A 15,098-nucleotide genomic window follows, 5' to 3' on the forward strand; every position below is an offset into this window, starting at 1 on the left:
CTGAGCCTTTGGACGCGCTTAGCAGTCCCGAAGGAACCGCCCGCCTGCTTGTCCGGGACCGGAGCCCCTTAAGCAGACCTGCCATGACCCATAGGGGCTGTCACAGCAGAATCTACTGTATCGACTGGTATCCTCCTGCTGCAAAACCCGCTAGGGTTTTCGCTGGTGGTTACCGCTCTGCTGCCTGCTACTTTGCTCCGACGTATAGTCAGTGCTTTCGCTGGCTGCTGAGCCTTTGGACGCGCTTAGCAGTCCTCAAGGAACCGCTTGCTTGTCCGGGGACCGGAGCCCCTTAAGCAGACCTGCCATGACCCATAGGGGCTGTCACAGCACAATCCACCGTGACGACCTTACCAGTGCCCTTGGTAGATTTCTTCTTCGCCTTATGGCGATGGACGGAGCCTATCCCAATCGTCAAGCTGGAACTCGGAGAGTCCTAAGCAAAAGAAAGACATCTAGAAGATCGTGAGCACTCCCTGTGGGTGAAACAGAGCGGTGTGGGTCCCGCCCGTCACCAGGGAAGGGCAAGCCCGACAGGGCCGAGGCGAAGCGAGGAGAAAGGGAGGGGGCACTACCCCCCAACACGCGACTCAAGCCCAGTAAGCAAACCTGAGCACGGAGGCTGGTCGCTAACGTTAGTGGTAAAAGTAAGGACTGGCTAACTTTATTACTAAAATGTCAGACGGGTCCCTACCAATCCCCACCGTATGAATATCTGATTAACTCGCCTTTATTGGACGGTAATGAAGACATAACGATAGAGTAATCACCCTAACATAGCAACAATAACCTACCGTACATGAAATACAATGTGTATGTACAAACATCTATTGTAACTTACAGGCTGCAATGGTTGTTTTACGTGGAAACAAAATGAATGGCGTCAACGAGCGCCATTTTGAATTGCTCGTGTGTCCCGTGATACAAACGGAGGCACGATATGTTGCTAAGTTTTGGACCGTTTTTTGTCACTTTTTCGCCCGAAAATGCCGTCAAAACTATCCTCAGTCGAACAATACCGGTTTGGTTTTACCTAAGGTGTGAAACTACAACCGATATCTCGCCTTTGGTCGAGAAATTGATACACAGTGCTATGAACAATCGATAGGCACGCCTGTGTCAGTCGGAGACCAAGGAGGATAAGGGATTTATCATATGGTGTGACGTCACCTTTTGGGTGAGTCCACCGGGGATCGGGTTTTTTTGTTATTTATTCATTTATGTGGGACAAAATGACTATTGGTTTTTCCGCATCTCGGGATCGATGCAAGAAGTAAGAAGTATCTTAATCAACATCGGAAACGGTAAGATCGGCCGGTGTACTGAGTCTCATAGTTTTGTCATAATGGGTCACTAGTGGCAGCACCAGGAATCTTTTTTCAGGGGTTAAAAAAATTAACAAATTTTGTACAATATTGCTGTAAAAAGGGGTAATTTTGGGTTTTTACTGGGGGGGGGATGTGAGGTAAGAGTTCTGACTCGCTTTGAGGTGACCATGCAAAATAAAGGGTCAATATAGTATACTACAATGCCCTCCCTCATATCATCACCCTACTACAAATCAAGGTAAGCAGCTCTATAAATAGTATTCTCACCAGCTGATATCCAGCACAAGCTTTTAAGCCAAATTATGAACATGCAAAAAATATTGAAATTGATCATACTACTCAACTCACCTATGTTGTTTGAGTAATGTACAATCCCCACCATCGGTAGGGTCTAAATTATAGATGTATAAATAGCCATCGGCTGCTGCTACAAGTACCCTGGGCTTAGATATACTGAAACAAACAAAATAAGAACAAACCAATGACAGTGGAATAATGGCATAGGTACAGGGTAAATGGGGGGCGGGGTTCTATTAACTATTTGCACCATGCCCCCATGGGGTACTCGGTACAAATGACCATGGGTCACTCCATATGAAATCAAGGAGGATCCCCACCTGACCCCCTCAGATTTGCTTTATATTTTAGTCATATGTTGTACCTGTAAAAAAATTAAAAACCTGCAAATTTGAGGTCTGTAGCTCTTACGGATTTTCTGTGGCAGCCATTTAAAGTTGGAGTAGGTGGGTCTAAATTTGGACTAAAAAGTTGCCCTTTATATAAATTTCATCTTTGAGAGTCTGTGCCTTCTTTATAAAAAGAGAGAGAGGTCTGAAACCTTGTATACACACTAACTGCATGCCCAATTTATCAAAAAAAAAAAAAAAAAAAATTCTGTAATTGCGTGTTGTGTCACGGGGTCATTAAATATGCAAGAAAAAATGTAATGTTTTGTAAACTGGCAAGTTTAGCCCCTCTAAATTCACATTTTTTGTCAAATTAATTATTTTTTGTTGTCACTGTGGCTATATATAGGATAAATACAATGCATATCCAAAAAATTGAGGTCACAACTCATTTACATTTCGAACAGCGCCCTCACGAAGATGAAATTTATTGCAAATTCAACATTTTCGGGGGGCCCAAAGTCGATGTGGTCCACCTTCAAAATTTATAAAACATCACTTTTATATGACTACTAGTCTTAAATTACAACTTTGCTAAGTCCCAGTAATTGTCTAGGTTGACTTCATATAAAACGACAAGCCCAAAGTTGACCATTTTCTTATGATTGCATGTACTGCAAATGTGCCGAATTTGGAAGGCTTAAAAGTCAAATTGGCCACAATATTGAAAATAAATGATTAGATGAGTAGTTATTGGCCCTATTTACTTTTATTTCCATTTTATTTTCAATATACAGATTTTCTATGGCAGCCATTTAAAGTTGGAGTAAGGGGATCTAAATTTGGACCCAAAATATTGCCCTTTGAATAAATTTCATCTTTGGGAGCCTGTACCTTCCTAATAAAAAAAGAGAGAGGTCTGAAACCTTGTATACACACTAATTGCATGCCCAATTGATCAAAAAGTAAAAAAAACAAATTTCTTTAATTGCGTGTTGTGTCACGGGGTCATTAAATATGCAAGAAAAATGTAATGTTTTGTAAACTGGCAAGTTTAGCCCCCTAAATTCACATTTTTGTCAGATTAATTGTTTTTGTTGTCACTAATGCTATATATAGGACAAATACAATGCATATCCAAAAAATTGAGGTTACAATTTATTTACATTTCGAACAGCGCCCTCGCTTGAAAATGAAATTTATTGCAAATTCAACATTTTCAGGGGCCCAAAGTCGATGTGGTCAACCTTCAAAATTGATAAACATCACTTTTATATGACTACTAGTCTTCAATTACAACTTTGCTGAATCCCAGTAATTTTATAGGTTGACTTCATATAAAGCGACAAGCCCAAAGTTGACCATTTTCTTATGATTGCATGTACTCCAAATGTGCGAATTCGGAAGGCTTAGATGTCAAAATGGCCACAATATTGAAAATAAATGACTAGATGCGTAGTTATTGGCCCTATTTTACTTTTATTTCCATTTTATTTTCAATATTAGGGCCAATTTGACTTTTAAGCCTTCCGAATTCGCACATTTGCAGTACATGCAATCATAAGAAAATGGTCAACTTTGGGCTAGTCGTTTTATATGAAGTCAACCTAGACAATTACTGGGACTTAACAAAGTTGTAATTTAAGACTAGTAGTCATATAAAAGTGATGTTTTATAAATTACAGAAATTTTTATTTTTTTACTTTTTGACAAATTGGGCATGCAGTTAGTGTGTATACAAGGTTTCAGACCTCTCTCTCTTTTTATAAAGAAGGCACAGACTCCCAAAGATGAAATTTATTTAAAGGGCAACTTTTGGGTCCAAATTTAGACCCACCTACTCCAACTTTAAATGACTGCCACAGGTCAGGTGGGGAGCCTTCTTGATTTCATATGGAGTGACCCCCATACGATCTGCCGTAAACATGGGTCTTATTTTTGGACATTTTTATATCAACAACCCCTTTTCTAGGCCAATTTTGGTATATAAATGGGTACTTTTTTCAAACATTTTCCGGAAAATAGCCCAATTTGTCTAACTGAGCCAAATGTTGTGAAATTTGACGAACATTTTGGTAATTTGCATTTAATTTAGCTAAAAATTATGCGTCCAAATATCTTGAAAATTGGTATATGGGTGGGTCCACTTTCAAATTCTCAGTGGCACATCCCTACACAAACTGAACATGAGTACCCCACAGCCAGAGCCATGCCCCTCCTTCCAGTTATAGCTAATATTTCTTTGTAAATTTGCATCTTGGCTAGTACTGTGCAGTACCAGGAGAGTACCAGTGCAATACCACTGCTGGTGGGTCCTGTGCAGTACATGTAGCAGCATAGGTACTGTGTAGGTACTCTGTGTGTACCAGTCAGGTACCTTGGCGATGGTGTACCTGTGCAATAAAAATAGAAATCTTGTAGTGTAGTTCAATTATGCCATATGGCAATAGATATTTTGGGGCCCGCCATCACTGTGAACTTTTCCTTCATGACCAAAATCCGCTGATTAGAAATATGATTGATACAGTTTATATCAATCAAGCATTGTATTAGAAATATGTTGCATTAACATCCACATATTTATTCTAGAATCAATCCAAAAACATTCTTATTTTGCATTTGTGCAACAAACAAATTTGGATATCTAGACACACACACACACTTTTACAAAAGCATAGGGCTATTCTATTTAAAACCCATACACCCCCTATGGAAGACATAACCTTAATATCCCACACAGGGGTGTGATTTTCAAATGGGGCTACCTGAATATGTGAATCCATTTGAAATCCACACCCCCCTGTGTGGAACATTAAGGCCATGTCTTCCACAGGGGGTGTATGGATTTCAACTGGAATAGTCCATACTTACTTGGCAAGAGCACAGACAGTTTTGAGGCTAGAGAAAGGTAATTTGACGATAGCAAACGCCCTCCCCTGGTTGAATACCTCCGTCACTTGTGATGGTAGATAACTAGCAGGGGTCATTAAAGCTTTACCCAAGTACCCCATCCATGATTGGGGCTCTTCAGTTGGTCTACAAAACAAGCAAACAAACATGTATGTTAAATAAAAAATGATTTCAAATAATACTTCATGCAAAGCTTAAACATTCACCTGCAGATACAACTGTTTTGTGTAAAAAGAACACAATCATGAAGCTCTTTACGTGTGCTTTTTACGTGTGCGCAATGCTAAAAATTTAGTTAGAGTACGATCTCTCAGGAGTTTCTCCAACAGTGTGTTTCTATTTAGAACACACCAAAACCCATGTTTTGCCATATCATTACCAACACAAATTTTACCAGTATATACAGGTTGTATCCACTGACTACCTTACTGGTATGTTGTATGTTTAACTTCATTGAAAACAACAATATGAGAAGTTTCTACTGAGCTGGATAAATCAAGTCAAAGAGTATATGCATTCTTGATCTCAGTAGAAACACAAACTCATGAGAAACAAGATACTACACTGATTTGTGTGAACCAGAAACACTGCTATAACTTACAAATCTATATGGTGTAAATAAACTCTTGTAAGATAATTTGAGGTTAAAACCAAACCTGACTCTCAGAAAAATGGCAAATTTCTTACCATTTTGTAAAAAATGACAACAATAGCAAAGCAGATGATAAGGTTTAAACTTACTTTTCTTTGGGAACTTCCAGTTTAAATATATGTACTGTCTCGGTGTTACTGGAAGCGCACAGAAATAGTGAGTCTGTGCTGAAGGCTAACGAGCTAATGCTAACACACCTGTGGTAAAAAGAATCAAGTATAAGAATGTTATGGAGTCTAATATACAAGAGCAACAATGGTGCTGTAGCTCATATGTGACACAATCTGATCTCCTTGAATGTCAGAGGTTTTGAAATATCAATAATTTAGTTATTACCATTACTAACTTGCTCAATACCAAAGTTTATTGATGACGAAATCTGCAAATACCTGGTAAATTGAAATTGAAAACTTTTTATGCCCATTTTCTTATGTTTTTAAATATTGTTCTTTTTTTTGCTCCTTTGCCTATATCTCAATGTCATTATTGGATGATCTGATTGGATCAGATCTTGTCACACATGCTTTTGTGAAAGATGCACTTAATCAAGATGAGTTAAGTTCATCACCTCTTTCATGTATCATGCAGTTCAAAGGTTTAAATTTTAGCATATTTTATGCTTGACTAAACACTGAGTCGCCTCAAGTTCTGTAGTGATGTAGCCTGTGCATATTTTGCTGGACGCAGTTTTGAATCGTGTGCATAAAGTTAATTGTGACACGCGTACATCGTACGCCATACATACACACACACATACAATTGCGGTTTGTCGACATGCTTGCAGCGCAAACCGCGAGAAGTCATTGATGTCACTACCAAACTTCAGGTGAACCAAATAATATACTACGATCAGCTCGCTCGTAACAGGTGAAAATTATTCGGTTTTTGCTACTGTGCGTCAGCAGAGTCACAACTTACAAAAGCATGTCAGTCACACATTACGCAAAGTCCAGTTCATGGAGGTGCTGCACCCAACTGTGTGTACACCATTCTATACTACAGCTGTGCGTATGCCATTCTGTGCTACTTTGGACTCTATAGAATTGTCTGTATTTTCTGTATTTTGCTCTGTTCATCATGTTTTCCTTTGTTTTCATATTCCTGTTGTTGCGCAGTGAGCGGCTCTTGACGGATACTTGCACGTTATAAATTACCATTATCATTATTATTATTATTATATCAATCCATGATGTTATGAGTCTTGCCTATTTAATGAGCTGATCATAGCATACTCCGTTTCGGCAGTATATTTATGTCCAATGCTTTTAAAATTTAGATAACCTACCTCTTCACTCCTCTTCTAAATTCAAATATTTTCTTTCCGTCTGGAATGGAAAACACCCGAATTACTGTACCCTGCAAGTAAAATATATCAAACCAGGTTAGAGGTCAGAATCTCACCTGGCAGATTCACAATCCAAATAAAAATTACATTTAAATGCAATGTATACATATCATCACTTGTAGAAGACACATTTCAGAAGGCCCTTTTGCCCATTCATAAAGGCTGGCATTATGACTTATTTTCAAGTATGACACACCTTTGCAATATAAAGGTGCACAGAATTACAATAGTCAGTATGAATAGTCCAAACCAGCAATTTGAAAGATTCACAGTTAAGGGTGGATGCACAGATCATGCTGCCATGCCTCACCAATTAAAATCGGCCAATCTTCATTTGGTAAAACTGTACATTTAAATACAGCCTCAGTGGAGGTGAGATTGGATTAAGTACTTCCGCCCTCTTGATCCAAAAACAAAAAAAATTGTTCACATGAATTGTTGGGAGTGCCCTTCTTTTTCTTGATCTTTAATTCTGTTTCTCTCTTATAGGCCAATATGCTTATTACATGCTTTTAGCATGGCTTGAGCATTTTGCTTGAGCCTGGTCCCATCAGGGTGTGTCTCCGCTGTTTTTAAACAAGCACGCAAAGAAACAAACAAACTGACCTTTTCGGATGCTGTAGCTAATTTGGTTCCTGTGGGATCAAATGCCAAGGCTGCCAGTGGGCTGTCGTGGGCTGGTATCATGGTGACGGCTTGTAGGTTGACTGTGTCAAAGATTTGCACTTCCCCGATTTGATTGCTGCCCGGATACGCCAGGTAGCAGTTGTCGTTATTGATAGAGAGGGCGCACAATCCCATGGGATTGGGCGGTGTGTCTCGTATTGTGTGTAAGACTTTCATATCCCGTATATTGTGAATGTACAGCGATTCTTCTAGAGCTACAATTAGTCGCTGTTTAAAATAGAGAAGAAAACAAGAAATTTATTTTTTAAATGCATAGTAAGATGAAAATATCATCATGCTGGTCAGTAAAAGTTATTGTATAGTTTAAAATATTCCTTGCTTGATAGATAGTCTTTTATAAACCAACACAAATTTTTCCTCCATATAAAGTTTACTATTGCTGTATTTAATTCTTGGACATGACATGTACAATTTGAAAGCAAAGAGTGCTTCCACAAGCATTCCACGTGCACATCATAACGTTGAAAACTATGCACGACTCAAAAAGAAAAAAATGTTAAGACCAGAGCTTCTGCAAAGAACGCACACTTCTGCTTCTTTACTGTGACTATCGTGGTACAGGTCTTGGTCATGTGGGTAGCAGCAATTAAATTTTGAAGTGGGCGCGGCATTTGACATGACGCTCGGCACATACACTTTTGTCCAAGAATTACAAATAGCAATAAATTGTTGCCTGGTTCCATGGTTTTTATCCTCAACGGGCCACATTACAGTACTCACAGGCGTAGAATGACGCCTGTTGCACATTAAATTTCACCCTTGAATATGGTATGTTTATTGTATTGTAAGCCCAATTTGTAGTCTAGCAATTGACAGTGAATTCTATGTCAAGTGCATCTTATTACATACTCACCCTTCTGTTTAGTTTGACGGCTAGTATAGTGTTTGAATAGCTGTAGTTGCATATTTCTGTGCCTTTCTTGAAGTGGCAAACTTTGAGTTTGCGAGGGGCTGAGAGACTGACAACTGCCACCAGGCTACTGGAGAACAAACGCTCCACGATGCAAATATCCTCAGATTCTGAAAGGGAAAATATCACAAATGCAATACCGGTACACAATATTAAGAATATGTATGAATTTGGTTTCTGTGATGTTGACGGCACCTATCATTATAGTATATTTAGTATGAAACAAGCGTTCATCGTGTTTAACCACCCTTTTAATTGGTTGGCGGCCATGATACCTGCCTTTATTAGGCCACCAAAATGGATGCTTGCAGCTGCATACCATCATTTTTAAAATTTAAAATGAAACTTGTACCGAAACTATATCTCCACTCATCAGTGGCATAGATGGCATCCGAGGAAAGGATGTCCCCCCATAAATCCTGAAGCAATTGCGCATGCATAATTAGGCAATGAAATGGGTAAAAGTTTGAGTCATAATAGGATTTGTCCATGCAATTTAGCGATCGTCACTGCACGACTGATGAAAATTTTAAGATTACTTACACGATATGACATGGAAATGTTTGCATTTTGTCAGTTTTTCACAGAAATATTGGAGGGGGGAATTTATTAGAGGGTGAGTGTTTATTACAAACAATACGGTAGATGAAAATATATTGGCTATCAAGAGGCTATATTGGATATCAAGAGGTATATTGCAGTTTTTTAGTTAAAAATTCTGGCTTCTACCATCCTACTCACCATAAATCATACACAGACTTGTCACCAGGCTTCCCGTTAGTGTGCGTCATTGCGTCCAGACGCGTATTTTACAAATTTGGACGCAAGTTCACATGGCTAATCAAGTATTTTGCGTCCATATCACATGCATGTGGACGCAGACAAAACTTCCAAATTTAATCATTAATTGATGATAAAAATAAGACATTTTTATTCTTTTATATTTTTAAGATAATAAAAGCCCCAAAATTTTGACCCACCTGCTTAAGAATTGTAGTAAATTCTGCAATTTGTAAATGCAACGTCAGGAAATCGTGCACTTTTTGCAAGCTTTCCGTACGATCGCTGTTTGATGGGAAAGTCCCCATTGATGCTTTGTTTACAAACCTTGCTGGACTGATGATGTGCGGCTACCGTGCAGTTGCTGTTTATTTAATTATTTATCACAAGCTGACAATATTCAGTTTTTAATGTTTTAAGTTTATTTTCTCATAAATAATCTATGTTTCCTTTATTAGTATTATTGTTACGATGAATAAAAGCAATTTTAAAGACAAAATCCAAATGATAACCTTTTTTTGTATTATTTGTGGCAGCGCGTGTTTTAGCTTTTATACTTATAGCATCAACAACACGTTTTAAAATTAAAGAAACCCGGAAGTAAAAGTACGAAAATTTGCACATGTTTTTGCAGCTGTTTCTGAGTACGTTCCGACCAAAACTGACACAGAAATGAGAAAAATTATCATAGCGACTGGAGATGGAATATCACGGCAAAATGCACTTTTATTTTATTTTAACAATCAACATTTGATGAAGTGTAGACCCGGGGTACGGGTACGTGTGTTAGCAACAAGGGGCTGCCGTTCTGATCATGGAATTCCGCTGCGTTTCCCGGTATGATTGATCGTGAATTTCAGATGGACGCACAAAAATATGTCTGGACGCAAGTTTTTTCAACCTTGTCAGCAAACTTAAGTCCACACATGACGCACATTTTAAATCCTTAACGTGAACACTGCTTGTCACTCCCTCTAAATACAGAGGACTTGCTATCAGATTATGACTTGCCTAGAAAACTGGTATTCTGTCAGATTTCCCTTTTCACACCTTGCATTCAAAAGCGTTCTTCAAAGATATTAACTTACCATTTTCGTAAATTTGTTCAAGTTTGTCGACAGTCGTCAGCGTAAATAGGCGATAGCCTGTCCTAGTACCAACTGCTAGTGATCTGTGATGATGGAAATAGAAAATTGAGAAAATTTAAAAATACAATGCCTTCTTTACTCTTATCATTATTTTATTTACTGAACAATAAATCAGTGTAAGTCAGAATTGTTAATGCATGTTTCACTTATTATATGAATGAAGATAGTCAATATAGCATAATTTTGCAGATCATTCAGCAGGGAATGTCCTCTTGCGACTCTGTCCTACATTTGTAGCTGAGAGAGAGAGAGAGACTCAGAGTTTAGTTCTGTTGAATTCCGTGCGGGAGTTTTCTCATCAGTCTCCACCTCATTTTGACTGCAAATCTTTGTTATTAAATTTCAAACCTTTGCTGGCGTTAAGCCCTTTATCAAACAACAAACCCATCTTGACTCTTGATCGTGCAGAATTGGACCCTGTAATTTATAAATGCGCAGTTTTGCACTGTGTCAAGCAATACTAGTACTAAGCCCCAGAAAAACAAAACAAAACATTTTTTTTTTTTCACCGCTATTGAGTAGGCCTACTTATCTCAATTTTCAAAGAGTTTACAAGTTTAATGCCCTTAAAGTTCTGAAAATCATAAGTTTCATGCCGTATTGACAAGTCATGCCATCAAGTAAGCTAAATGCAATGTAATCAGTGTGTAGTTTCATTGCTTAATTAAAATGTCATTTCAAGGTAACTGAATACTAAATTGTAGTACATGTACACACAGTTTATTGTTTTATTTTCTGAGTGGGATTTATTAACATCTTGAGGTGGAAATAAATGAACTTCTGTTTACATTTTCCGTCCTTTCAATCATGAATCAGCGGCTATGTTTGTGTACATTGGATTGCTTGGACATGGAGGTCAGTGGGTTTTTTTTGTACAATTTTTTTTTGCGATGATTTTCTTGCTTTTTAAAAAGCAAATTTGTGGGAAAATCTTGCTTTTTCTTTATCTTGTTTTTTGCCGTAAAATTTGCATTTTTTGCTGGGGCCTATATGGAATGCATGTAGGCCCTATAGTGTTTGCACATTCTGGACTGGTCTCCTGCCACTTTGCGGTACCCAGTAGATATGTTGACTGTTGAGCCATCAGCCATGTGACTTTTTCTCTCTCAAAAAGCTACGGTACTACATATTTATAGACCAAAGGTGCAACTGTATGCCCTTTCTTTAGAACCTTTTTTTAGTTTTATTAGTAGTGATAGGCTGTACAGCCCCCCAAAAAAGGGTGATGTTTCAAAAAGCTTAGGGTACCAGCTGAATTGAAGCAGCTAATCCTCCTGAGCATTTTGACACCTTTAAAAAAAAAAAAATCGGTTGGAAAAATGAGACAGTGCCGGCCAAAAAACTACGCAAGGGGGATTTCTTGGGACCCCCCCCCCATATTTTTCACTATTTTGACAATTATGGGCATTTTTTTTTCCTGTTTGTTGGATTCTAATGATTATTTACATGATTTTGGATCCCCTGGATATATTTATGCAATTTTTACACAAATCGTATGTTTTAATGCAAGTTTAAGAGCCAATTTAGGATGTGAGGCGCTGTTCAGCCTAATAGCTGTTACGTATCCCCCCTACTAAAATTTTATCATTTCTTATTATCAAATCAAAGTTACTGATAAATAACAGCATCTGTCCAAATTTGAACTCTCAAACTTATTTCACTTGTGCGTGGTACCCATTTGAAAATGTGTAGAGACGCTTCCATTGAATTGCATGTGATACAAAGTTCGTTGACCCCTGTATATTGCTATGGGCAGGTTACCCCTGTATTAAAAATTAGCGCCACGGCCACACCAAATGTGATAAATGGCTGAAAATTTCAGAATATGGATGATTGATGATTATCTCTTGTATGATTAACTTAAAAATAAAAAATGGTTGCGAAAGGTGTCGCTAAAAGGTAAAGCGCCCTCACAGCCTAATTTTACCCAAAAACGTTTTATTTTAAGGACACTAAAAAGTTTCATATGACACAAAGTGCATAAATGACCTTCCTGGACCTAAAACTGTGTAAGTAGATACCAAAAGTGCATTACATAATCCTTAATGTGATAAAATTCCCTTAAGGGGGTACTACACCCCTGCCCAATTCTGTGCATATTTTTGCATTTTTCTCAAAAATTATAGCGTATTGGTGACAAGTAAGAGGGGCAAGGACTACAACTACTGCACTGGAAATTTTATTTCAACACGGACAACAATTTAGGAGTTACAGTCAAGAATGAGGGAAAACCACTATTTGATCAATAAATCAATAACTACTTGCCTTGAGTTGCTGAATTTTCAGTGCAACAGTTGTAGTCCTTGCCCTATAATATACATATCTTACTTGTCACCAATGCGCTATAATTTTTGAGAAAATGCAAAAATAGGCACAAAATTAACCAGGGTGTACATGTAGTACCCCTTAAAACTAGAAAATATGGGTCAAATCTGCCCCCCCTTGTGTGTCATTATTTGGCGGCACTGTCTCAATTTTTGGCCGATTTCAATCAAATTGGTATCAAATTACTCAGAACAACAAGCTGCATCAAATAAGCTGGTACCCTAAGCTGTTTGCAACTACACCCTTATACAGCCTATCACTATTATTAGCATATTTTTAGGGTTAATGTTAGGGTTACAAAAGATTAGGCCAATCCAATGAACAGCCTTAGTTAGGGCTAGAGTTTAGATAGAATTAGGTATTAGGATTTATGATTAGGTTTAGGGTTATCATAAAAACTAAAACAGTACGAACTGATCAGCAGGGAAACTTTGTTTTGTCACTACGTATTTGACAAAAAAATAATGCTTGCCTGTAGACTCAAAAGAGAGATTGTTGTTTTTACCAGTAAAGGGATATTTTTATCCTCTTGGACATAAAACAAATAAAACTTGGGCACCAAAACAAAAAATTGCCTGTCTTTCAAAGGTCTGTGCCACAACAGTAGACTTTAATGTGCAGAAGTGCTCTCGAAATTAACAGGAGCTGGTTTGGTGTCAGTAAAAACCTCTCTATAACGGTCTACTATTCGGTTGGTCAGAATGATGTCACTCGCTTCATCAGATTGGTTGTTTCTGACATGAAAGGGAAGCTTTTAAAAGTTATACTGTTGCACTCAATGGGCAAATCACAACACATGCCGTAAAAAATCTTTGTGACTGAAACAATACAAAAGGTTGATCAGTACCGTAATCAGGATTTTTCAGGGGAATCAAATTCCAATAAATAATTACAAAATGCGCCAAATAATTGGTATAATATTTTGCTGTAAACCTTTGACGAGCACATACTATGATGTTGATGTTGTAAAAGTTTTCGGAGCTAACAATGCATAATATTTCCAAACAGCTCGCCAAAAATTGCTTGCCCCCCCCCCCTCTCGGCCTGCCAAAAAATCTTTGCCTGGCCCCCCCCTTGCACATGCCAATTTGCACATTAAGCGTTTCCGTACGGTTTTCTAAGCTTCTTTTTATTTCGAAAACATTTCTTGCCCCCCAATTTTACCCTCCCCAATAACCCAGGACTCATAATTATTCATTGCACAGCCACAATACATTACATGTATACGTACGAATGCCAGACAACTCGCCCCAAATACAACTCGCCCCAACGGACAACTCGCCCCAACGGACAACTCGCCCCACGTATACAAACTGGTCCCACGTACAACTCGCCCCAATGATAAGTGTACGCAGAGAATATCTTCTCTAGCATTCGTAACTTAGAAGGTTTTATCAAACTGCTACACAGGGATAGAACAACTATATGAACATAATAATTGGCAATATTTTGTGATTATTGCTGAAAATTTCGGTCAAATTTGACAACTTGTTAGTATACGTGATAGCGCACGAACAGAAATTCGCACATAAATCATCTCAATCGGCATTCAGAAACATCAGTAGAATACACACACTCGGTAGTAATTAATTGTTTCATACTAAGTAGTAAATAGAAAACAGCATACCAATTAATATTCTTGGGCATGTCAAGTCTAAAAGTTGCAAAATTAAGCAAAATTGCCGCCAGGATTTCGATCACCCGGGCGATCACCGTACAGCGAAACCATGTCGAATTCCACTACCACGACACTGGTCAAACTGCCGTGAATCGCGATGTTCTTTGCACGTTTTTCCACTCTTATTTTTAATTATGTTAACTTCATACTTTTTATAATAATGTTAAACATGTAATAATTTAAATATGATATGGCAAAACAAATCTTATTAAAATTATTATAAAAAAAAAACGCTTGCGAGTTTTGTGTATTTTTATTTAACCGACTCAAACTCACTTAAAATATAAAAAAAACAGCCTCAAAATAAGTTTGAGATGTTCAAAACTTTCAAAACCTGCAGTCTTATAAACATATTAAATCAGAGATCTTCTTTGACATAGGCCTATGAAACTATTAAAAGGACTGAAAAATATTTTCATATTCATTTTATATATAATGTTTTCAAAGACAAATGCGCACATCTAGCAAAACAAACGTCAGTAGCAGCAGCTTCTGAAAGTTATGAGATATTTTGTCGGTTCCGTGCTGTGCACTGACTTTTGCCCCCTTTTTACACAGCGTGTTAGCGTCGGATTATTTGCTGCCACTTACACGGAAACGCCGGGTGTGATATGTGTTCAATCAATGCTCCCAAGGCCAAGCACGCCAAGTGCCAGAACACACCGACGGCGTACCTTGCTTGACAAGTCCCCGGGCCCGTGGCGCGTGC

At 38.1% G+C, this 15,098-nt stretch overlaps 1 protein-coding gene across 1 annotated transcript in view; it reads right to left on the minus strand.

Annotated features, from left to right (window-relative positions):
- Positions 1 to 15,098, minus strand: part of LOC140150653 (WD repeat domain phosphoinositide-interacting protein 2-like) — a 31,696-nt gene that overhangs the window by 10,607 nt on the left and 5,991 nt on the right. The window contains exons 2-8 of the mRNA XM_072172721.1: positions 10,327 to 10,409; positions 8,402 to 8,568; positions 7,468 to 7,755; positions 6,802 to 6,872; positions 5,606 to 5,713; positions 4,826 to 4,990; positions 1,677 to 1,781 (exon numbers count right to left, since the gene is read on the minus strand). Coding sequence (XP_072028822.1) covers positions 1,677 to 1,781; positions 4,826 to 4,990; positions 5,606 to 5,713; positions 6,802 to 6,872; positions 7,468 to 7,755; positions 8,402 to 8,568; positions 10,327 to 10,409 — 987 coding nt within the window. The remainder of the gene's footprint in view (positions 1 to 1,676; positions 1,782 to 4,825; positions 4,991 to 5,605; positions 5,714 to 6,801; positions 6,873 to 7,467; positions 7,756 to 8,401; positions 8,569 to 10,326; positions 10,410 to 15,098) is intronic.

Source organism: Amphiura filiformis, chromosome 4, assembly GCF_039555335.1.
Source record: "Amphiura filiformis chromosome 4, Afil_fr2py, whole genome shotgun sequence".
Taxonomy (NCBI): Eukaryota; Metazoa; Echinodermata; class Ophiuroidea; order Amphilepidida; family Amphiuridae; genus Amphiura; species Amphiura filiformis.